Below are 24,771 nucleotides of genomic sequence, written 5' to 3'. Positions count from 1 at the left end.
TACCTTCCACAGTGACCTTGATACAGCTTTGCCCCTGCAGCAATGGTTAGGAAAGTGTCGTTCCTGTCTTGCCCACACTTGCAGACCACCTTTTGGGAGATGTGTGAGAGGTCTGCCTCCAACTTTCCCACTTCTTCTCCATTCCATTGCTCACCCTGGTAAGGAGTAGAGGTGTAAGTTTGCAGAGGGATTGGTGAGAGCTCTGATCCCTTTTCAGAGAAGCAAGTCTAGGAAATAGATAAAGGGAGGGCCAAATGGCTTATGAAATTTCTTTTCCTTCTCAGCTTCGTAATAGTCAGGGTAAGTGAGAGCTACTATCTATTCCCCTCCTCAGATGAGATTTCTAAGTGTCCTTGTCATTTCAAGTCCAGATCTTAATTTGAATCTGATGTCACTGGGGGGAAAGCACGCTTAGGAGCTAGGAGAGAGAAGATCAAGCAAGTTCTGAGAATAGAGCCTTTAGAAATGGTCCTGGGTGCAACCCGGCCCAGAGCAGGTCCTATTCCTCCCAAAGGACAAAGGCCACCCCTGGTGAAGTGGCAGGGAGGGCAGTGTGACTTGGGGTAGCTTTGAAGGCCAAGGAATGAATGTCTGGCTCTCTCTTGATCTTTCAAGCTTGCAGTCTGTCCCCAATACACAAGCCAACACAGGGACTGTGCTAGTCTACTTAGTTGTGATGCCATTGCATGAAGTCCTCTGTGCATGCACCTGAGTAGACTGCATGTCACTGAAACCTGAGAAATGGCATACCAGAACTTTGTTCTGTCGGCTCAAAAAAAAAAAAAGAAAAAAGAAAAAAAAAAACAACTAACTAAAACTGGGTATCCTTACTAAGGTTTTTTAAAGTGGTAAACTATAACCCTCATTTTGTTCTTCCTCCTCCTCTTCTATTAAATTTGTAATGAATTGTTAATTAAAATAGATAATTAAACAAAAACATAAAAAAGCTTCAAAAGTTAGGATTTTATAAATGCCTTTATGACTTTCATAAGTTTTCCACATGAAAGTATGTCAAAATTACAGATAAATTTTTGACACTTTCTTAAACTGTATTGTGCTATAGAAACAAAAAGCACACACTTGTTCAATTCACTATCACTATTTCAGCTGAATCAAATTTGAAAGGTCATTCTGCCAACAGGTTCACATTTCAATCAGTGGAGTAGGTTTTTCCATCCAATGCCCCCCGGTTAGTTCTCCTTTTGTAATCCATGGCATGTGCAAAGTCCACAGTATCCTATGTGTCAGTTAACAGATGTTGTGATATCAACAATAGCCCAAAAAAGGTGTTTTTTAATTATTATTTTTAATGCTTACTATCTTTGCAGTATGAATTAGCCTCTTTTATTTTTCAATGGGCAGTTACTCATTGACAAGTGAACTTCCTATTATAACAAATAAATACTGAAAAGTAAATTGAAGTGTCAATGCTATTCAAAATGTCCATTTTCTGTAATATGATGTGCCCTCAAAATTGCTAGAAGGACTCAATCCTGTTGGCCTTTCTCCCCACTTGTTTAGATCATGGGGATTCCTATCCATTCGATGGGCCTCGGGGGACTCTAGCCCATGCATTTGCTCCTGGAGAAGGCCTGGGAGGAGATACACATTTCGACAATGCTGAGAAGTGGACTATGGGAACGAATGGTATATATGCACAATTCACCATAACCTGGAAAATATTGTACCTTCTTCTGGGCTCCATCATGAAACCTTGAGGTTCAACGTCCCAAGCCACCCTTTAACTAGGGGGGCTGGCTAGGAAAAACAAGTAAGCCAAAAATCCAAAAGGGATCACATAAGGGAAAAAAATCCAGCCCAAATTGTGTTGTAGACTTGTCTGATCTGTTTCATAGCATATCATCTGAAGAAATGGTCATCCCCTTCTCAACGCACTGCTCTTGTTTCCTTCAACAACCTAGTATTTATGATTTCTTACTTGTTCTTGGAAATAGGCTACATTCAGAAATGACCCGAGAGAATCAGTACTGTCCTGAGAAGTGTGATGGGGATGGGAATAAAGGTTCCAGAATATCATACAGGTCATCTGGAAATCTTCAGTGTGAAACATGTGGATCAAAAGGTGTAGGCTGTAATAGCAGGGAACTATTAAGGCATTTGTGGTCTAAATTTATGAATTATTCCCAAATATCATTGCCACTATTTGCTCCAAGGCTCTCCTTTATCAGTCTACCAAACATCACTGATGATGAGCAAAATGGATTGATGTGCATTTCCAGCCTCCCCCACCTCCAACCCCCTTCTAGCCAAGAGGGGGAAAATTTAAGTCACCAAAGCTAAGTGCCAGAATAACTTACCAAAATTTGAATAATCCAGTTAGGAAAAGGAGATGAGTTAACTGTGATGTGGGCATAAATTATCCTATAAAGATGGAAGATGGAGAAAACAAAAACCTGTGGTGATACTGTTTTTTCTCTCTCATATTGTCTAGGTTTTAATTTGTTTACCGTTGCTGCTCATGAATTTGGTCATGCCCTGGGCCTGGCCCATTCCACAGACCCATCAGCACTGATGTACCCAACTTATAAGTACCAGAATCCCTATGGATTCCACCTCCCCAAAGATGATGTGAAAGGGATCCAGGCATTATACGGTAAGATTATTACCTTCTTTGACCACTAACCCTGAAATTGGCAGGCATTCAGTCTCCAACTTAAAGAAAGTGCATTTTATCTGCATTGGTAAAGATCAATCTAGAAACCATAGCCCCAACTATGCCTTCTTGTGAAGAGCTCATTTGCCAGTTATAAATGTGTGTGTGATGTGTGATTAAATTTTACACCTTTCCTTTAGAGCATATTAGTCCTGGATAGCCTTAAAAAATATAGTCATTTGTCTGTTTGTGTTTTTCCTTTGAGTGCAGGTCAGAATTTACACATTGGGAGAAGATGGATGTAGTTTATAGTTCATATACGTGGTGCTTACCCATTTGCAGATAACTGACCTTATCTCCCTAAAAATAGCAATCATAATTAAAATAACTCCATGCCCAGCCATGTAGCCGATCTGCAGTTTACAGAACAGGTTCATGTGTGTAGTCTTACACCAGCCTCACAACTAACCTGTGGGGTGTGAAGTGTTTTCCTTGTTTGATAGCTGAGAAAGCTGAGGTTCAAAGGCAGTAAGTATCCTGAGATAAACTACCTCAAGTATTAGCATTCTTCTAAAAGGTAATGAGGGATTATTAGAAACTCTGTGTCCAATTTTCCTTAAGGGAAACAAACCAATTAATCCATCAGAAGGAATCTTGAAACATCCTTAGACCTTGACAATTTTTCTTTAATGGATAAAAGGCAAAAAGATCTAGGAAATTGCTTTTCCCTTGAGCCCTGGAGACCTGGTTATTAGGCTTCTGCTTATCAGAGCCTCTCCCCATCTTCTCAGTGCCTAGAGACCCAGATCCCCCAGCACCTTCCTGGGGTGCTAGGAATCTGGCCCCAGGGGATCTGGAGGGTGGGAAGCCCAGAAATAGGCATGCCATTCAAAATCAGTCAGATTTCACCTGAGGCACAAAAGGCAAATTTCATCCCAAGAAGTCTTCAGCCAGCTCTATCCATTTCCAGGAGGGGGAAAGCACCAGATTTGCCTGACCCTTGAGGGACAGGAAAAACACCATGAATGTCACAAACTCAGCTCCAGAGTCTTGGTGGCAGTGCTCCAATGGGAAGCAATTTCTGTGGGCCACCGAGAAGGGCTGAGCTCAAACACTTGCCTTTAGAGGTCCTTGTGCTCTGGAAAGTCACTGCCTTCGGATGGCCACTGTCACTCGGCCAGGAGGCAAAGCACATATTTTGGCACAGCTATTATGACACAGGTGAATGAAATGTGAAAACATGGGTTTATGTTACAAGGGAGCATTCATATCACCCAGCCGATCGCTTGCCGCTGCTGACCCTCTCCAATTTCCAGCTTCCATCTTCTCCCAAAGCCTTACCCCACCTCCGATCTTCACCTTGCTGCTAACCCTACTCCATCCCTGATCTCAAACCTCATCTGACCCTTATCAGAGGCCTGAACCTTTCCCTTCCCTGTGCCTCATTCCTTCCCTGACTCTCACCTGTGGTTATGACGAGGCCTCATCAAAGAGCAGGGACCCACCAGAGGCGACAGTCCAAGCTGTGCAGATTCATTCTTCTGGAGCTGGGGCAAGGTCCTCAGAGATGCAGAGCAGGAGGGGAGACTCACTGACAGCTCTCGCAAGATTTGGGTCCATGTTTTCCAAGACGATCCACCAGAAGATACCTTTAAGTAACAAACACTTTCAATGTACTTCAATTCCACAAGAATTCGCTCAGTTTTTCCTGGATGCCTAGTAAAAGACAAAAGCACAGGGCAGGATGCCAAGGAGTCTATGAAAATAATAGGAAAACACATAAGAAAATTTTCTTATTGAGAAAAAGAGAACTTAATTACAAAGAAATAATCCATGCCAATTTTTAAATTACATTTCTAATCTGGAACACTTGTAGATATCAAAGAAGTTCTATAATAAAATAATGATCTTTAGAAGACTTACTATGTGCCAAGCACTCTGCTACCCGCTTTACAGGAATTATTTAATTCTCACAACAGCCTTCTGAGGTGAGTACTATTTTCATCCCTCCCTTTTAACAGGTGAGGAAGCTGAGGCTTAAAAAGTTAAATAATGTGCGGCAAATCACACGGCTCAGCAACCAGGAGAGCCAGGACTCAAACCCCGGTCTACCTGCCCTCAACAGCCATGGCCATGATCACATGTCCAGGGTGAAAGTGTACAACCTCCCCTGGGGCTCTATCTAGAACAGAAGTGTGTGAACTCCAAATTCCCGTTACCATTTTGACCAAGTCATTTTGAATCCTAGGACCTCGGAAACCATTCCTGGGGAAGCCCATGATGCCCCATGCCCCCCCTCACAAGCCATCCACCCCCGACCTCTGTGACTCCAGCTCATCCTTTGACGCAGTGACAATGCTGGGGAAGGAGCTCCTGCTCTTCAAGGGCCGGTAAGCCTCAGACGCGCCACCGACTCTCGTTGGGCCTCATCTCCACTCCCAGATAAACGTCGTCCCACAGGTCCTTGTTGCTGCCGTGTATGAAGATCATGCAGAAATGCTGTCCTATGCAGCAGGAGAGTGGTAGGCAGGGGTCTTTGGGGGAGATAGAGAACTGCCAAAGCTACTGTTTGTGGTGCACCTACTGTGGTCTTGCTACTGTGCTAAGTGATTTCCATAAATGGACAATATTTATTCTAACCCTTTTCACTGTAGAGATTAGAATCCCTAATGTGCACATAAAGAAAGCAGATCAAAGAGAGCAAGTAAGTTTCCCAAGGTGACAGTTAAATGGCTGAGCTAGGACACCAGCCTGAATTGATCTGATGTCCGTTTTGTTTAACACTTTATCCCTAGTGAGTGTGCATAGCAAATGCTCAATAAATACTTGGTGAATGAGGGTTGGCTAGCTGGATGGATGGACAGATAGGAGATTGGATAAAAGGATGGATGGATGGGATGGATGATCAGATGGATAGATAGGTAGGTGGATAATTCCAAGGCCAATATTCTTCTGAAACTCCTCCTCTTCAATGCCTCTGGGCCTTTCACCCGTCAGGTAGCACAGAGAAGGCAGATCCCTATTCTTCTCCAACTCTGGCTTCTTGGGGAGTATGGCTGTTTTCTCCATGATGCTGGTTACTCTAATTACTTCTTCCCATGGAGGCAAAGAGAAACATAGCAACATTCACCCTATTCCTCCCTTTGCTGGAGACAGAATTCAATCACACCAGAATAGGCAAAGGCATCTCAGGAGCATTCATGTGCGGCGTTATTCCTTCTACTTCTTCACTATTGCAAAAGTGTTTATGGAGCCCATTGTGGTTTTCAAGCAGTGTAGTTTTTAGGGGTATAAAGATGGATTGATACCTGCCCCCCACCTTTACATACCCCTCAGGTATATGACTCCAAAAGCCATGCAAGATAGTGAGACATGAGCTCTAAAAGTTAGGCCCATGAAACAAAACAAGAAGCAAGTATCTGGGAAGCTCTAGAGAGAGTTTCCCAAGGAGGTGACGTTTGAGAAATGTGATGTTCCTTATCTTGTATGCTTTTGGGGATATATTGCTGAGCTACTATTATAAGAATACTTTTTGCTCCTTCCGCACAGAGAGAAAGTAACAAAGTAGTTTTAAAAAAGCAAAATTTACCCAGAATCCCACCACCTGGAGTGTATCAGTCTGCGGGATTGATACCCATCCATCCTTCTATCCAGTCTCCTATCTGTCCATCCATCCAGCTAGCCAACCCTCATTCACCAAATATTTATTGAGCATTTGCTATGCACACTCACTAGGGATAAAGTGGACATCAGATCAATTCAGGCTGATGTCCTAGCTCAGCCATTTAACTGTCACCTTGGGAAACTTACTTGCTCTCTTTGATCTGCTTTCTAATACCATAGACCAGGTAGCTTAGACAAGAGAAATTTATTCCTCACAGTTTTGGAGGGTAAGAAGTTCAGGATCAAGGTATCTGCAAGGTAAGTTTCACTCTGAGGCCTCTTTTCCTGGCTGGTAGGCAGCCGCCATCTTGCTGTGAGCTCGCATGACCTCTTCGTGTACAGCGAAACAGGGAGCAAGCTTTCCAGTTTCTCTTCTTATAAGTGCACCAGTCCCATCATGGGGCCCCTACCTTCATGACCTCATGAGTCAGGAATGTCCTCTTCCAGCACTAACCCTAACTACCTCCTGAAGGCCCCATCTCCAAATACCATCCCACTGGGGGTTAAGGCTTCAACATAGGAATTTGGAGGGCACATAACGCAGAGCATTCCCATTGTTAACCATATTGTTGTGTGTCCCTCCAGACGTTTTCTCTGGATAGAGAGCTAGATATTGTACATATGGGAGTGGGGTGCAATGATTTCCACAAAAATAGAATTTTACTAGTGGTGTTGATTTATAAAGTTTTTTCACTCACAAAATTTTATTTTTTCCTGTCAATGAATTTTAATTCTCATCCTTAGATATATCATTACTTATTTAATCAGTCCCATACTGGATTATTTCTAATTTTTAAAAATTAGAAAGAGCTTGAACTAAATCTTTGACAATGGACAGACATTCACTTTTCAAATGCAAATTAGAGCCACGCCCAGGAACCCAGGCTTTCACAGCAGAGTCAGTGGGATTAAGTTCTGGCCCTACCGCTTACTGATGAGGTGATCCCCAGCAAGTAATATGCCAGACACATAGTGTCAATAAATGACAGTCACTATTCTTAAGAGTGGGAATCAAAAAATATTTATAATGGCAGGGAGGCTTATAAACAGCTTCAGGTATTTAGAGAACCCAATTGATTCTTTTGTGTTATTAATTTTCTGATGATTATTTATTTTTAAGACACTGACCATTGATGTTCTTTTTCTTGAGTATTACCAAAAAGTACATCAAATGGAATTGGTAGGCAACAACGCAGAAGTAGTAGACCAGGTAGGGCAGGAGGAGCTTGGAGCATAGATCTTAGTAACCTTGGCTTCATCTAAGGGATATCATTCAGGCTCCATTCTCCCAGACACTGAAATGGCATGTAGCACTCATTCAGTGATAAAGCAGTGAGTTGCTAGCCATCATGCAGGGTGTAGCTTATTCTTCTGGTAAATATCAGAGGTTGCAGTGGGGGCAAAGGAGACAGTGAAGTCAAAGATATGATACCATTTCATTCAATGATCATTGTTTTCTTAAGAAAGTAAAAAAAAAAAAAAAAAAGCCTTCTGTTTATCAAACTGTGAGCATTTAGCAATTACTAATGACAACTTGAAGTCGATACATCTTTTGACATAGTCTTGTTCATAAATACTGAGGGTAGTAACAGACTAGTAAGTGAGGCATTGGTGCAAGAGACGTCTAGAAACAAAAAATCAGCAGAGGGGCTACAGAAGGAGAGATGGTCTGCTACCACGTATGTATCTGCTTAGTCACTACCTTCTCATCTTCTTCCATTTCAGATTCAATGAGCTATTGGGGTAGGGCAGATGATTCCAAAGAACTAGCACAAGCTATAAGCAGGATGGGGAGTCAGGAGTGGTCCCTTCCAGCACTGGACCACTAACTCACCGTGGCACCTGGAGCTTCTCTTCCTTTTCTATAAAGTGAGGGAGTTTTCTGTTACTAATAGTGACTTAAAAGTGTTCAGTACTTACTATGCAAAGTGTTCAGTACTTACTATGCAAAGCGTTCAGTACTTACTATGCAAAGCGTTCAGTACTTACTATGCAAAGCGTTCAGTGCTTACTATGCAAAGCACTACGTTATCACATTCTTACAATTCCCCTGTGAAGCCTGAAATATCATTCCTTTTACAAGTGATAGAAAGGATAAGCAACTTGTTCAAGAGTACACAGCTAGTAAAGGGTGGAGCTGGAATTCAAACCCAAACTAGCAAACTTCAGAGCCCGTGCTCCTAACTACCTTGCTGTACTACCTCCTAAGATGCTGTCCAGAGCTGGAATCCCATGACTTTTTAGCTCCGATCCCCTACCAGCTGCCGCTAAAAGTCCCAGAGTGCTTGCTAAGCCTGGACAAAGAACAAAGAATTCTTTCAAGCCACAGTTATAATGGCAACCAGGGAGCCACTGATTATGAAAGAGCTCCCAGTCTGTTCTCTCCCACTCAACAGCCTGGAATTCCCCGTCACCAACAATAGTCTGTTGATGGGACATTTCAAGCTATGAGCATAATAACCACATGGTTTGTTTCCAAAGCAAGATGGAATGCAGTACCTTTTAAAGTAACCGTGAGATTGTCAGATATTCTCCATAGCGTGTAAACGTACATTCATACGTTCCATGTGAAGGGAAATAAGTGTTAGCTATAATAAGTTGAAGGATAGATAGATAGATAGATAGATAGATAGATAGATAGACAGACAGACTTAATGAACACACACTTACTTTTTATAATAGGTGACAAAATTATTAAGGCTATATCAGATTTCCTCAGTCACTTAGGGAAAATAAGAGAGAAATGACTGGAATTGTAACCATACCAAAATTATATTTGCATCTATTATATTATGTTGGGTTTGGCCCAATATAATTTTAAGGGTAAAATCAAGAATATCACACATAATCATCTATAAATCTTAGAGGTACAATAGATTTTACAAATAGAGTAAGCATAAAGGTCGATCATGTCCAAGTCCTTCAGTGTAGAGATAAGGAAAATAGGCACAGGTCTTTTAGCCCTAGCAGACCCTCCCATGAGACCCAGGTCTTCTGACTCCAGTCCAGAGTCTATCCTAGCACTAATATAGAAAGCTTTCTGCCTATGAAATGGAACTACCAAGAAAAGCACTGAAATTTAACCTGAATGAACATATGCCCATTGACTGTTATGCATTTGAGTTAGTAGGAAGAGCACTTTCAAGCTGTTCCTTTGCTTTCACGCCCTCTGCTTGCAGTGGGGTAACCAGCCACAAAGAGGAGGATGTTCATAGACTATCTAGGTTTCCCAAGAATGTCTAATATGTTTCTTCACGTTTGTTTTTTTTTTTTCAAAATAGGATTCTATATATATTTTTTAATCTGTAACTAATTGTCAAATTTCAAAAGATGTTATGTATCTTAAATTAAAAGGCAAAGAAAAACATTTTTAAGGGTTATGCAAGTAGGAATTGGAGAGAACAATGGATATATTAATAAAAGGCATTCTAAGGACTCACCAGCGGGATTAGGACACTAATTTGATGAGAAGAACAATAGAAAAGGAAGAGTTAAAGCAAGTAGAAGCCTCATGGCTGAGAGTATAATATACAGCATTGTTCTCTCAGAAAAATTGAGAGGATTTGTTGGGAACACGATGTAAAACTCAGGGTGAGATGTATCAGATTTAAAGCAATGACAATTTTCACGGAGTTTCATAGAAATAAGCTAGTGCTCAGGGAAGAGGTCATAGTTGGAGGCTTTGTGAGTTTTGAATCTCCCACATAAAGGAGATAGTTAAAGATGTGGAGATGAAAAACAGCTCTGAAGAGAGAATGAGGAGAAAGAAAAAAAGTCTAAAGAATGAGCCTAGGAAATGGGAGAAAAAGATTCAATAACAACCAGAGAGATTCAGCACTCCAAAAATAATAACAATAATAATAGCCAACACTTCATGGTAATTTGCAATGTGCTATGTGTTGTGCTACGCATTTTACAGACATTCACTCATTTAATCCACACTGCCATTGTCCTCAGCTGGAATTATAACTTAGTTCTGTTTGATATCAGAGACAAAATGCCTGTAGTGGAATCCCAAATAAATCTCGGGAAAAAAGGTGTATTTTTTTTTTAAGTGATCAACAGTGGAAAATGTTGCCAAGGTCACCAGACTGAGGACTGAAGAAAAGGGACTGAGTGGCCAGGATAATTTAGAATGTAGTCACAGCAGAGCAATGAGGAAGAAAGCAGAGCATGGAAAAGGATTAAAGAGCAAACGGGGTCAGGTGCGGTGGTTCACACCTATAATCCCAGCACTTTGGGAAAGAGGCAAGTGGATCACTTGAGGTCAGGAGTTCAAGACCAGCCTGGGCAACATGGTGAAATCCCATCTCTACTAAAACACACACACAAAAAATTAGCCAGGTGTGGTGGCAGGTACCTTGTAATCCCAACTTCTCAGGAAGCTGAGGTGGGAGAATCACTTGAACCCTGGAGGAGGAGGTTGCAGTGAGCTGAGATTGCACCATTGCACTCCAGCCTAGGTGACAGAGCGAGACCCTGTCTCAAAATAAATAAATAAATAAATAAATAAGAGCAAATGAGGGGAAACAAAAGAGTTGAGATAGAGCATTCACTTGAGAAGCTTGTTAACCACAAAAGAAGTTAACATAATAGTTGGCAGTAACAACAGGGCCAAGAGAGGATTTTAAAGAGGAAACTGTTCATGTTTGAAGACAGTGGAGAAAAACAAATACGAGATGCTACAGGAAGGGAAACAATAACAGGAACCACTATTTCTGGAGAGTAGATTTGAAATTGGGAATTCCCAGGATGCCATGGGCTTGAGGTAAGCCCACCATGGAACAGGAGGAAGTCTTCCTCCTTCTCATTCTCCCTGGCGATGTGTCTTTTCTGGCTGGAAGGTTGCTTCCCTGAAAGCCAACAAATGGCATTGTGTTTACTTAGAGCAGTTCTCTGTGATCTATTAATAATTCAGATAAAGAAGCAGAGGTCAACTAAGATCCCTGACTCATTGTCATTTCTTCTGAACCACCTGATTCTGAGAGAGGAGGGGCCCTTTACATGTTCACAGGTTATGGTTTATGAATATGGATTTTCACAGGCTCTTCAGATGGGTACGAACACTCTTAATTTAAGGACACTATGCACAGCTTTGACTACCATTAATCTACACCACTGGCTACACATGGGTTTTTAGTTGTATGAGCTATATTTTTCTTGGGTTCAGTGAGGTGGATGATGCATGATTGATTTCTTGGATTCTGATGCATCCTGAACTAAGCAACCCTGGTTAATGAGTCCCACAGAATGAATGGCTTCTCAGCCAATGACATGACAGTTTGTACTTCAAAGTTTCCAGCGGAAAAAAACTAAGAAGGAAACTTAGCTATATTGATAAACTCTATGTTTATATTCTGCATATCGCCTATTAATAAATTTGTAGAGTAAAAACATGTCTTTTTAAAGTATCTACAAATAAGGGTAGTCCTGAGTTTATAAAACACTTTCATATGCTTTATCTCAGATGATCCTTTGAAGTGTTTGTGCAGATATTATTCTTACTCTTATCTAACAGTAGGAAATTGAGTCTCAGAAAAATTGAATGACTCACATGAGGTCATACAGCCAGTTATAAAACAAGGCTTCAAGCATTCCTTGTTTTGTTCACTGCATCACATTGCCTGATCTCAGGGGAGTGAGCAGTAATTAAATAGAGCATCAAAAAGATAGAGGCCAGTGTGGTGGCTCATGCCTGTAATCCCAGTACTTTGGGAAGCCAAGGCGGGCAGATCACTTGAGGTCAGGAATTCGAGACTAGCCTGGCCAACATGGTGAAACCCCATCTCTACTGAAAAAAATACAAAAATTAGCTGGGCAAGTGTGGTGACACGTGCCTGTAGTCCCTACTACTTGGGAGGCTGAGGCAGGAGAATTGTTTGAACCCAGGAGGCAGAGGTTGCAGTAAGCTGAGATTGCGTCACTGCATTCCAGCCTAGGGGCCAAAACAAGACTCCATCTCAAAAAAAAAAAAAAAAAAAAGACACCCCTTCCCACAAGTAGGAAAGAGGATGACAGAGATCAGAATCTAGGAGAGTGTGAGACTAAAGAGGATGAAAAGTGGGCCATTCATTCAGCTTGTGCTAAGTTGCCTTGATTGTCCAGCAAATAAAGGGTGAAGGCATCTCCTGAAAATGAAAGACTAATGGGATCAGCTTAGGTAGGTGGAGAATGATGGCTGGGTATAACAAAAGAAGACCTTTAAGGCTTGACAACATGCATCAAGTCCCTGGATACACCAGGCACCATGCTAAGCCCAAGGATAAAAAGATGAATAACACATGATGCTGGAGGAGGAGTTCAAGGAACCAGAAAAGAGCTGCAAGAGGCCAGGTGAAAGTTACCAGAGACCGAATCTCAAATTTGATGAGTTAGTTACTGTTCTTTGGTAAAAGCGAATGAAAATTTCAAAGAATATGAAACTTTGAATGAAAAATCAACGGATCAAGTAAGTTCCAGTCATCTCTCTGGCACCCATTCATTTAGCCAACAAATATGTATTGAATCCTGACTATGTGCCAGCACAGCTTTAGATGTGGGTACATGAAGGTAAATAGTGCAGCTAAATGTCTAATCAGCAGATCTAAAACATCAATAAACTCCATTGTTTTGCCTTCCTCATCAAAGATCAAATTATGGACTAGTGATATAATCTATTTATTTTCATTCCAATACATCCTGCAGCTGTTCTTTTCCAAGAGGTTTATAGATTTTTTTGTTTATATTTTAAATCCATTCACGGATGTATAAGGAAGTTACTTGCTATAATTGTTTTTATGAGTTTTACTTCACTTATTACTACAATCTATAGCTCTAAGGATGCAAATTCTCTGAGTATGTTACTGTTTTATTGCCACATCATTTTTTTCATTAGTTTACTGAAGTTTTTCATGACTACAGATTGTTTTTGAAATTTGTGATAATTTGTCCAGGCATAGTGGCTCACGCCTGTAATCCCAGCACTTTGGGAGGCCAAGGCAGCGGGATCACCTGAGGTAGGCAGTTCGAGACCAGCCTGACCAACATGGAGAAACCCCATCTCTACTAAAAATACAAAATTAGCCAGGCGTGGTGGCACATGCCTGTAATCCCAGCTACTCGGGAGGCTGAGGCAGGAAAATTGCTTGAACCCAGGAGGCAGAGGTTGCCATGAGCTTAGATCACGTCATTGTACTCCAGCCCGGGCAACAAGAGTGAAACTCCATCTCAAAAAAAGAAAAGAAACAAATTTGTGATAATTTATATAAGTGATGGATAGCATTTATTTCTATCCTATGTGCGCACTATATACATTATACTACGTCATAGTGGTGTTTAAAGCAGGGTTTCTTAACATTGACACTACTGGTATTTCAAACCAGATAAGTCTTTGATGTGTTGAGCTGTCCTTTGCATTAGGATGTTTAGTGGCATCCCTGGTTCCACGCATTAGACTCCAATAGCACTGCCCATCCCCAGCTGTGACAACCAAAATTGTCACCAGATATTGCCTAATGTACCCCGGGGTGCAAAATCACACTTGATTTAGAATGACTACTTCAATTTAGTCCTCACAATATCCTACATCAAAGTTTCTTTAGTGAGGAATTTAAGAGTCTACCACTTGTGAAAAGTTTCAAGAGTACGATTTCCCTTTGCCTGAGCTCTTAACTACTACGCTTTACTACCTCTCATGTTGAGTCATTCAGGACATCACTGTCCCATAACTTCAAATAAAAAGTAGGACTTAGCTTTGCCTAGAGTTGCTTGTTGATTTTTAAGTGAGAAATGAAAGAAAATGCATCTGGCTTTAGAGTGATCAAAGAGAAAGCAGCTGGAAGTCAACTACACCTCATGAGAGATCATTCAGACAGAGCCTAGTTTTGGGAAGACATATCTGCTCCTCTACCTCCCCACTTTCCCCACATGGCCTCATCATTATAATATTCTGAAATGCACACTTTGTGTCTTAGCACAGCAACTTATAAGAGACAACATTTCAGAGCTGTGTATTGAACTGCATTAATTGGAACACACTTGCTATTCAGGTTTCATCCCAGGTTCTCAATTAATCCAAGAAGTAGTTGCTGAATTCCGGATACCCAAAACTGTGTTCATTACGAGGTGGTGAGAGAAAAGAGAAAAGGGAAGTGGTCCCTCTGGACTTCAGAAAAGCCCACGTCTGATTGGACAAAGGGTCAAAGTACAAACAAAGAAAAACCAGAGATCACAAGACTGAGCTTCAGCAAGTGGGTGAGATTGGACATGTGACCAACATCAAGGCAGCTGAAGCCTGAGCCAGGCCCTGTCTGCCCCCTCACCACCTGGTGACCTTTGGGCCCAGCAGCCTTACTGGATCTCAGTTTTTCATCAGTTAATACATGCGTTTTAGATAAGGCTGTGATGTTTGGAGCTTGTGTATCAACTATGGTGGGTGCCCAATTAGTGGGTAATTAAGGCCTAAACAAATAATACCTTTTCAAACAAACGGTATCTATCCATATGGCACCTTACAGTTTATAATACACTTTCATATTCATTATCTCATTTGGTCCTTACAATGATCTATGATATTGGCCAGGAAATTATTTTTCCCATTTAAGATGATTAAACTGAGGCTTGGAGAGGCTGGTTAGCAGTGGAGTTAAAACTTTAGTCCACATCTTCTGAAACACAATGTGCTTTTCCTTCTGCACCATGATGCCTCTTATGAAACATGAGGAAATATTTATCTTTTCTCAATATATCCCCTTTTTGATTTTATCATCAGCTTAAGTTGCCTCATCGGGGATACCTTTATTAAGCCCCTAAATGCAATGGCATATATCCTTCCTGTGTGTTCTCAGAGTATCCTGAACTTAACCCTTTGTAGCACCAATCACTCTGATCATTACTAATCAGTCTCTACTACTAGAGTGTAAACATATTGAGGGCAGGGCCAACATCTTCTTCAGTGTTTCATTCTTGATGTCCACCACAGTGCCTGATGATAGGTGCTCCGTAAATATTTGTTAGATTAACTGAATAGCAAAACTCAGCATAAAATTTGGAGAATTCCTAAACTAGCCACTAAGAAAGTTCAATGTCAAAATTTTATTACAGTTTCCCAGTCCCCAAATAATCCTGTGCATTAATTCTGGGTTCCTAAGAAGCCAAGTAAATTATTAATGTTTTATCAAAATGATTTTCATCTTCAAACTATAAAATAGAGCACATTTACATTGTCAGTTTCAATAATGTACCCTCACAGATATACTGCCACAAATTTATGACTATAATATTGGGTAAATGGATAGATGAATTGCTAAACCTTAAATTAATATGTGTGTACTAGATTTTCTGTTAACTAGATATCAGGTTCATGCATGCAAGCACTTCCAGAAGACAATTAAGTAGGCAACACCATAATTTATGATTATTAATGTTTTTGTTATTTTTACAGGGTCTAATCAGCATGACTCAACCACAGACTTCTGGTTCATTTACATACTATCTATAATGTCCACCTTCTGGATCATAGTTACCTTTGTAAGATTTTACCTTTTAAAAGATCAGAAAAGGAAAGAGAAATTTATATCAGGTGATATTTGGAAAGGGGGGGATGCATAACTTAAATGCGTAAATAACTGATACTATTACTTCGCTATATTCTTTCATTATTTTGAACATCCTTAAATAAATGAAGGAGAGGGGATCACAGAAATGCTAAGACAATGAAAAGGGAGTAGAAACTGTTTACCAAGGTCCAAAAAGTTGTGTTCTTCCTTAAAAACAAGGCAAGAGTGGGCTGAACATGGTCGTTCATGTCTGTAATCCCAGCACTTTGGGAGGCCAAGGCAGGTGGGTCACTTGAGGTCAGGAGTTCGAGACCAGACTGGCCAACGTGGTAAAGTGAAACCCTGTCTCCACTAAAAGTACAAAAACTAGCGAGGCATGGTGACACACAGCTGTAGCCCCAGCTATTCCAGAAGCTAAGGCAGTAGAATCGCTTGAACTGGAGAAGTGGATGTTGCAGTGAGCCGAGGTTGCAGTGAGCCAAGATCACACCACTGCACTCCAGCCTGGGCCACACAGAGACACTCCATCTCAAAAAAAAAAAAAAAACAACAACAAGGCAAGGCGAGGGCAAAGGGCATTTAGCAAGTGGCCTCTGAGTACATTTCAGTCCAAGTGTAATTTTATATGTATATCAATCATTGATCTTGATTTTTTTTTTTTTCTTTTTTGATATGTCCCATAGGATTTTCTGGAGACGGCAGGTTCACTTGCGGACAGGAATTCGGCCCAGCACTATTACCAGCTCCTTCCCCCAGCTCATGTCCAATGTGGATGCAGCTTACGAAGTGGCTGAGAGGGGCACTGCTTACTTCTTCAAAGGTACCCTCCAGATCTCTCAATGAAAGAAATGGCAGGGCTGCAGTGCCCCCTCCATTTGGCATATCTAGCCCTGCCAGCATTTTCCAGTCATCATGGAGCACATTTCAGTTGCTCTTTGTCCTCAGGTTGGGTATGAAATGCCACCTACATTTGTTATACCCGATATTGTGTAACAATGAAAGTGATGGCAGTGGCCATTAAGCTTCTCGGAATCACGCCTGTTAGGCTAGTAAGGCACTGTGTTAGGTGATAGTGCCCAAGGAGCTAAAAACCTGGTCCCTGCCACACAGGACCTCTGCTCAGAGTGACAGCGTATACTCCACTGGGACACTTTAATAAATAAAAGCCAACGCGGAACTCAGTGGGAGGTAAACAATACCCTTCCTTCTATGCTGTGGTCAGAAGCAGCCAGGAGACAAGGACACCTTTGACTTCAGGAGGTGGATACACACACCAATCTCTGGCTCTAGCCTTTACTATTTGAGTGACTTTGCAAAGTTATCTAATGGCTCTGAGCTCTAATTCTTCCTCTGCAAAGTGATTATGGCAATACAAACCTTGAAGATGTGGTGTGCCAATGGCTAGTCAATGGAAGTTATCCAGTAGGTAATAACTAGCAGTTTCAGCTTATATGTTCTTGATACGGAGAGATAAGGTTAGAAAGCAAGTGCCAGTTTAAGTAAAAATCATGGCATTTGCATGTCACTTGCCCATTCTCTCTCGTAGATCTCTGAAGGTGAAATGAGATTATAAATGAAGGATATCTTGAAAGACACAACATGTTAAATGTAAAACACAATTGTATCAATGTTATTGCTTTCTTAAGGCATAACTAGGGAATTTTGCCTCCAGGGAAGTTTGAAGTCTTTTACTGAACTGAGTAGTTAGAAGCTTATATCTCCTGTTGGGTTATAGCCATGGCAAGTATCCCATAAACTAACACCATTTATGAGCCTTCATAGAAATCTTTATGAGAGAAGTGCATCAACATGTGGTGCAGAGTTTTCATAAACTTTAATTTCTGTTTTCAGGTCCCCACTACTGGATAACAAGAGGATTCCAAATGCAAGGTCCTCCTCGAACTATTTATGACTTTGGATTTCCAAGGCACGTGCAGCGAATAGATGCTGCTGTCTACCTCAGGGGGCCACAGAAGACCCTTTTCTTTGTGGGAGATGAATACTACAGGTATGCCTTTTTTCCTTTTGACTGTCTATATGTATTCAATGAGAAGGTTAAAACAACAAAAAAAAAAAACTACAAAACCCTTCCATGAAAGAGTGCAAGGCAAGTTTGCAATAGGCCCGTTGACTCTTTTCAGCCACTGGGGTGCCAATTACAGATGGCTGACTGTCTTCAAGATATGGAATCATCCAAATAATGAGTGAAACCTTCATTCAACAATCCCATTGTTTGATCTCTAGGACATGACACATCCTGATCTTTCCATGCACTCATTAACTGGACACCTAGTGGCCTAAAAGGGTAGATGCAGCATCACCAAATCCCTAACTACCTTCTGAGAATGCCTGACTTTGCTATTATGTGAGCATAAAATGCATTCCACAATACTCCATGATTTAGGGCAAAATGGAGATGGTCCTGACCGTGGGTCTCTTTGAAGTATAGTTCTGCTGGAAGGAAAAGGCCTTATTGCTTAGTCCTTTTATCCAGCCTAGAATATGAGGATCCTTCTTATCCAAAGGAAACCATATAATTTCAATTCCTGTCCTCAGGGGCTTTGTATGAGCAAATCTGAATCAGGTGTCATCTGTCATCCAATCACTGCACATAGGGTCACACCTTATCTTAGCTACTGAGTTTCTATCCTTAGTTGACTCATGTTGAGGAACGAGTGGAGCCCCTTCAAAGATCACCCCTGCCTCTGCACACCTTCCCTCTGTTCCCAGTTTTCTCTTTTTGCCTGTTTACCTAAACATCCGAAGAGAAAAGCAAAAGCAGATTCTAAGCAGGTGACAATGCTAGACACCTTAGGCTCATGAAAGGATCTTGAAGAAAACAGGAGAGCACCCAACTTTGTTCCAAAAGCTTTCATTTTATTTCCTATCACATATTTTAAATAACCAGTTTTGTGATATAAAAGAAATTTTAAAACAGATATTTGTCATCTTATTCTGATTCATATTTTCTTCCCCAATTTGGAATTGAGAAAATAATATAAGTGAGGCACACATATATTTCATAAGAAAGCAAATTTCTTGTATAAAGAAAGAATTGCAAACAAATATGGACTCTGCTGACTCTTCTGGGCCACTGAGAGCCATGGAAGCATTGCTCAGTGTCATGTGGTGTCATGAGCTGTCACTTCCAGACCAGTGTTTAAACCACTAGGCCAGCTATTTTTCTCTCAGACCTTCCTTTTTAAAACGTGATGACAGGAATTCACTTATTGAGGCCCTAATATCTGCAGGACAGAATATGATTCTCTAAAGTCTTTCTTTAAGATAAGGTGGCTGTAGTCACAGAGCAGATATACAGGAAGATAGGTACTGAGAAATCCAATTCTCCTGGTGAATTTTCAGAGAATAAAATCAAGAGAAGCATGTGTAAGCATGTGTGTTGGAATATGAGGGCGTTTATGTTAGGATTATTCAGTTAACGTTTTAAAGGGTATTCACAGTGTGATTCTCAATGGGGGAATTAACCACTCTCCCATTGTCTCTCTTGCCCATTTATCACCTGATCTTTGGTCTAATCTACCACCCACCAGCACCTGCAGTAAAGCATATACCTTCAGTCAGGCTGGATTGAAGCCTAACAGCTAAGTTAAGAGATGTGGGCAGAGGTTCAAAATTCTCTGTAAGTTTTAGGATGGGGAGGTCAAGGCTCTCTGATTTTAGTGATGCTCATTGCCCCCAGAGAAAATCATACTGGCTCTCCGTGAGTATCTACTAAGGAGAAGTCTTTCATAATCTAGATAAATAGATTCACCAAAAAGTTGGTCTAGAGCATTAACTAAAATGTTAACAAGCTCATTTTTCTGGTTAAGAAAGGAAACCATGGTAGGCACTTCTAACCTTCCCAGGTTACGGAGAGTGTTAAGTGATACAATGCATGCAGACACAGACACCTAGCAGTGTCTGCACAAAGTAGGTGCTCAAAAAGTTATTCTTCAGCAACAGTAGGAACTTATATGGTAATTAACAAATAATTTCTTAACAACTTGTGATGCTTAGCAAATTGCTTAAACCTCAATATTTCTCTGAGCAGCGATTCAGTCAAAAATCTCATCAAAGGGAATTTCCTTTTTAAATACTGAAGGCCCCAAACATTGGACTGAAATTGCTGCTTTTGGCAAAACATAGACACTCCCATCAGCAATGGGAATCTTCTACTTTACTCACTCCAACACACACACTGGTGTATGCACCAAGGAGTAAGACAACCCTGACCTATAGCTCAAAAGTGTAGAGAAAGCTATTGTACTGGCCCTATTCATAAACACCCCTGAATTCTGCACAGTGTGCTTTACAGGGCCTCATATGTGTGACATCTTATTGTCATGTGAAGTCCTCTATTGGTTTGAAATTTAATTTAGCCATTAGTGTCAGAAACCCCAAAATAATTGTGGCTTAAACACATGAGGGTTTGTTTTTCTCATATATGTAAAAAGTCTGACAGTTTGGTATGGCTGACTGGTGATCACCAGGGACCCAAGTTCCCTTAAACATTTTGCTCTGCTATTCTTAACACATACTTCCATTCTCATGGTTGCCTCATGACTCGTGGTGGCCAGGGGAGCTTTAGTCATTACATCCCTACTGTAGAAGGATGCAACTGCAAAGAAAGGACAAAGGAGACAAATGAAGTTTTGTAGGTAAGCACATGGCCACACTCAAAAATATGGAAGGTCCCAAGCCTCAAGTTATGGAATAAGAATTTCACTACATTGACATCCACTGAAAGTGTGTTAGGTCTTACTCGTCTTAGACATTTATCAGGTTCTTCCTTGCCCCTCATGCTAGTTCAGTCTGTGACAGAGGAATGTGCCAAGGGAAGAAAAGTCTCTGGAAATTCTCCAAGAACTCCCAGAGTTTGGACCCAGTTTTAGTGAATGAAATGCCATGAGGAAATGACTGAGGAACTTCCTCCACAGAGGATTGAAGGTTGGCTTGGGGCCAGGTTGGATTAGACTCTAAAAGGGAGAACCCATGTCTCTGTGTGGTGGTTATTTACAGGGGAGCAGCATGCAGAGGACCACAATGTCAAATCCAAATAGGAGGCTCTACTATGTTGATGCCATTACATGCTACATCAGCAAATGACATATTGGTTAAACTTTGCCAACTAGAGCCACTTCCCCTTACTTTTATTCCTTCCTTTTCTCTTTCTAGCAGGCCCTAATGGTTCAATCAGTTTTTCATTTTTTACATTATTTCCACTTCCTATGGCTAATTTCTTCTTTTAGATGTTCTCCCTCACCTACTAGTAGCACAGCAGTGGCTACATCAAGGGATTTCTGGGGGAAGGGGATGTCAACACCTCCATAATTCTTCAAGATAGTCAATGATTTCTGAATTTTATGCAAAGTGACTTGCAAATCTGCAGGTCCTACCCCTTTTCAATCATATTGCCCCTCTACCCTGAATCACTCTTTCTATACAATCAGACTCAGGACATCATTGCTGCAAAGTAGAATATGTCTTCCACATTCTCTCCTTCCTGAATGCCTCAGAAATACTAGAAATAGATGTTTTTATTTGAGTATTTTATAGTCACCATAAATAAAAAAATAATAAGTAACAAAAAGAAGATGAAATAGGGTTTAAAAAATCTTGTTTTTTCATGTTTTAAATTTTAAAAAATTTATGACTAAACTACCACATTCAATCTACATTTATTAGACATATTATGTGTCAGCCTGTGTACTAGTGATATTCAAGAGAAGGTGTAGAGTTTGCTGGTTAAGAATGGGCAGAAGTAAAAGAGTCCTAGTGTTCATCTTAACTCTATCAACAATCATCTGGCAATTTGGATCACCTTTCTGCCTTAGTTTCATCATCTGCAAAATAGGGGTAGAAATACTATACACTTCCTAGAATTATGGCATTGAAAGAGAAAAATGTGAAATGCCTGTCACATAATAAGCATTCAGTTCATGTTGGGTGAACAGGTCTTACAGTTGAGGGTAAATATACAGATAAATAACTAACAGAAATCCAAGTGCCAAAAGTGCCCTGACTCAAGACTTCAAGGAGATCAGTGGGTCAAAACAAAGAGGATATGGCCAACTTAGCAAAATTATCAGGAAATAATTCTTAGAGGAAGTGATGGCTGAGCTCCATTTTGAGAGTTGTGTAGGAGTTTCCCAGACAGAGGCTGAGGTGCAGGTGGGTGGCTTCCAGGCAGAGAAAGCAGTTAAAGCAAAGGCACTGATGCACAAAATAGCATGTGAGCATGGGGAAAACCTCAAGCAGTTCAGTATGACTAGAATATAGACTAAAATCAAAACGGTGGCCCAAGGAAACCAGGGTACAGATCAGGTAGGGTCAATGCCTTTCTAGGGAGATCAGTGTTTATTCTGCAGAGAAGAGGGACATGTTAAATATCTTCGACAAGGGAGAAACTCAGTAAGATTCATGTTATAAAAATAACACTCTGCCAGCAATGCGACTGAATTAGAGGGAAATGAGACTTGAAACGAGAAAAACTAGTTAGGCCAAAAGGCAGTGGAAAGCATACTCAAAGTTCTCAAAGAAAAAACTCAACCAAGAATTTTACATCCACCAGAGTTATCTTTCAAAAATGAAGGAGAATTAAAGGCATTCCCAGAGAAACAAAAACTGAGAGAATTTGTTACTTGCAGATTGCCTAACCAGAGATACTAAAGAAAGTTCTTTAGGCTGAAAGCAAGTGAGCCTAGATAGCAATTCAAGCCCCCACAAATATCCAGAGAGCATCAGTAAGTGTAATTATGTAAAAGACAGCATAAATGCACATTTCTTCTTCTTTATTCTCTTAATTTAAAAATGAAAAATCAATTATATTAAACAATGTGCATATTATTGCATAATTGTATTGTTAAGGCTATAACATGTAGAAAGAAATATATTTATCAATAACATGAAGGAAGTAGGTGGGAGCAAAACTGTATTTGACTTAAAAAAAAATGACACTAGATGGTAACTAAATTTCACAGGAACGAAAGAACAGAACCAGAAATGGCAAATAAAACAATTAATATAACAAAAGCTGCAAACATATACATCCTCTCTTTTCTCAGCTTCTTTAGAAGACATTAAATTATATAAAATAATAATTATAACAATTTGGGGCTTCAGATGTATATCGATATAGTATATATAACAATAATAACACACAAGGAAGGGGAGAGAAATAGAGTTACATAGGAGTAATGTTTCTGTATCTCACTGGAATTAATTTAGTATAAGTCTTAAGATTTTTGTAAATTAAGATGTATATGGCAAGCCCTACATCAACCACTAAGGAAATCACTTAGGAAAATATAGTTAAACAATTATAAAAGAAATTAAAATGTTACATTAGAAAAATTTTTACTAATGCAAAAGAAAACAATGAGGATGAATAGAGGAACCAAAAGACATGAGTTATATAGAAAACAAAAAGTAAAATGGCAAGCATAAATCCAACTTTATCAATGACTTTAAATGTGAATAGATTAAACAGTCTAATCAAATGGCAAAGACTGCCAGATTGGATTGTAAAAAACAAGACCCAACTATATGCTGTCTACAGGAGATACATTTTAGGTTCAAAGATATAAATAGATTGAAAGTAAAAGAATGGAAAAAAATATGTCATGCAAATAGCAACCATAAGAAAGCTTGAATGGCTATACTAATATCAGGCAAAACAGACTTTGAAATAAAAAATGCTACTAGCAATAAAGAAGGACATTTTATAATGACAAAAAGTCAATATACCATGAAGATGTAATTATAAACATATGTGCATCTAACACAGGGCCCCAAAAATGTATGAAGCATTAATTGACAGAAATGAAGGGATAACTCAATAATGAAACAATAATAAAGATTTCAATACCTCACTTTCAATAATGGATAGGACAACTAGAGAGATCAACAAAGAATAAAAGACTTGAACAATACTATAAACCAACTAAATCTAACGTACATCTATAGAATGCTATACCCAAAAAGAGCAGAATACGCATTCTTTTCAAGTGAACATGGAACATTCCCCAGAATAGACTATATGTTAGGCCACCACACAAGTCTCAACAAATTTAAAACAACTTAAGTCATACAAGTATCTCGTCTGATCACAATAGAATAAAGCCAGAAATCAGTACTAGAAAGAAAACTAGAAAACTGACAAATATGTGGAAATTAAACAACACACTATTAAACAACCAATAAGTCAAAGAAGAAATCACAAGGGAAATTAGAAAGTACTTAGAAATAAATGAAAATTAAAATACAACATACCAGAACTTATGGAATGCAGTGAAAGCAGAACTCAGAGAAAAATTTATAGCTATAAATGCCTATATTTAAAAAGGAGAAAAGTCTCAAATCAATAACTTCACCTTCCACTTTGAGGCACTGGAAAATCAAGAACATATTAAACCTAAAGCAAGAAGAAAGAAGGAAATATAAACATTATAATGCAAATAAATAAAATAGATGATAAATAAACAGTTTGAGAAAACCAACAAAATTAAAGATTGGTTCTTTGAGAAAATAAACAAAAGTGACAAACTTTCTACTAGATTGACCAAATAAAAAAGAAAAAAAAAAATTTTTTTTTTGAGGCAGAGTCTTGCTCTTCCCCCCGGGGCTGGAGTGCAGTGGCGCGATCTCGGCTCACTCACTGCAAGCTGCACCTCCTGGGTTCACACCATTCTCCTGCCTCAGCCTCCCAAGTAGCTGAGACTACAGGCACCCGCCCCCATGCCTGGCTAATTTATTTTGTATTTTTTAGTAGAGACGGGGTTTCACTGTGTTAGCCAGAATGGTCTCAATCTCCTGACCTTGTGATCCAACTGCCTCAGCCTCCCATAGTGCTGGGATTACAGGCGTGAGCCACCGTGCCCGGGCAAAAGAAAAAATTTAAATTGGCCGGGCGCGGTGGCTCAAGCCTGTAATCCCAGCACTTTGGGAGGCCGAGACGGG

At 40.1% G+C, this 24,771-nt stretch overlaps 1 protein-coding gene across 1 annotated transcript in view; it reads left to right on the top strand.

The window, feature by feature from the left end:
• Positions 1 to 24,771, top strand: part of MMP20 (matrix metallopeptidase 20) — a 48,541-nt gene that overhangs the window by 13,892 nt on the left and 9,878 nt on the right. The window contains exons 4-8 of the mRNA XM_025357768.1: positions 1,522 to 1,647; positions 2,453 to 2,614; positions 4,863 to 5,004; positions 16,497 to 16,633; positions 17,665 to 17,821. Of these exons, the coding sequence (XP_025213553.1) occupies positions 1,522 to 1,647; positions 2,453 to 2,614; positions 4,863 to 5,004; positions 16,497 to 16,633; positions 17,665 to 17,821 (724 nt within the window). The remainder of the gene's footprint in view (positions 1 to 1,521; positions 1,648 to 2,452; positions 2,615 to 4,862; positions 5,005 to 16,496; positions 16,634 to 17,664; positions 17,822 to 24,771) is intronic.

Source organism: Theropithecus gelada, chromosome 14 (assembly GCF_003255815.1).
Source record: "Theropithecus gelada isolate Dixy chromosome 14, Tgel_1.0, whole genome shotgun sequence".
Lineage (NCBI taxonomy): Eukaryota > Metazoa > Chordata > Mammalia > Primates > Cercopithecidae > Theropithecus > Theropithecus gelada.
This window is presented reverse-complemented; position numbering and strand designations above follow the sequence as displayed.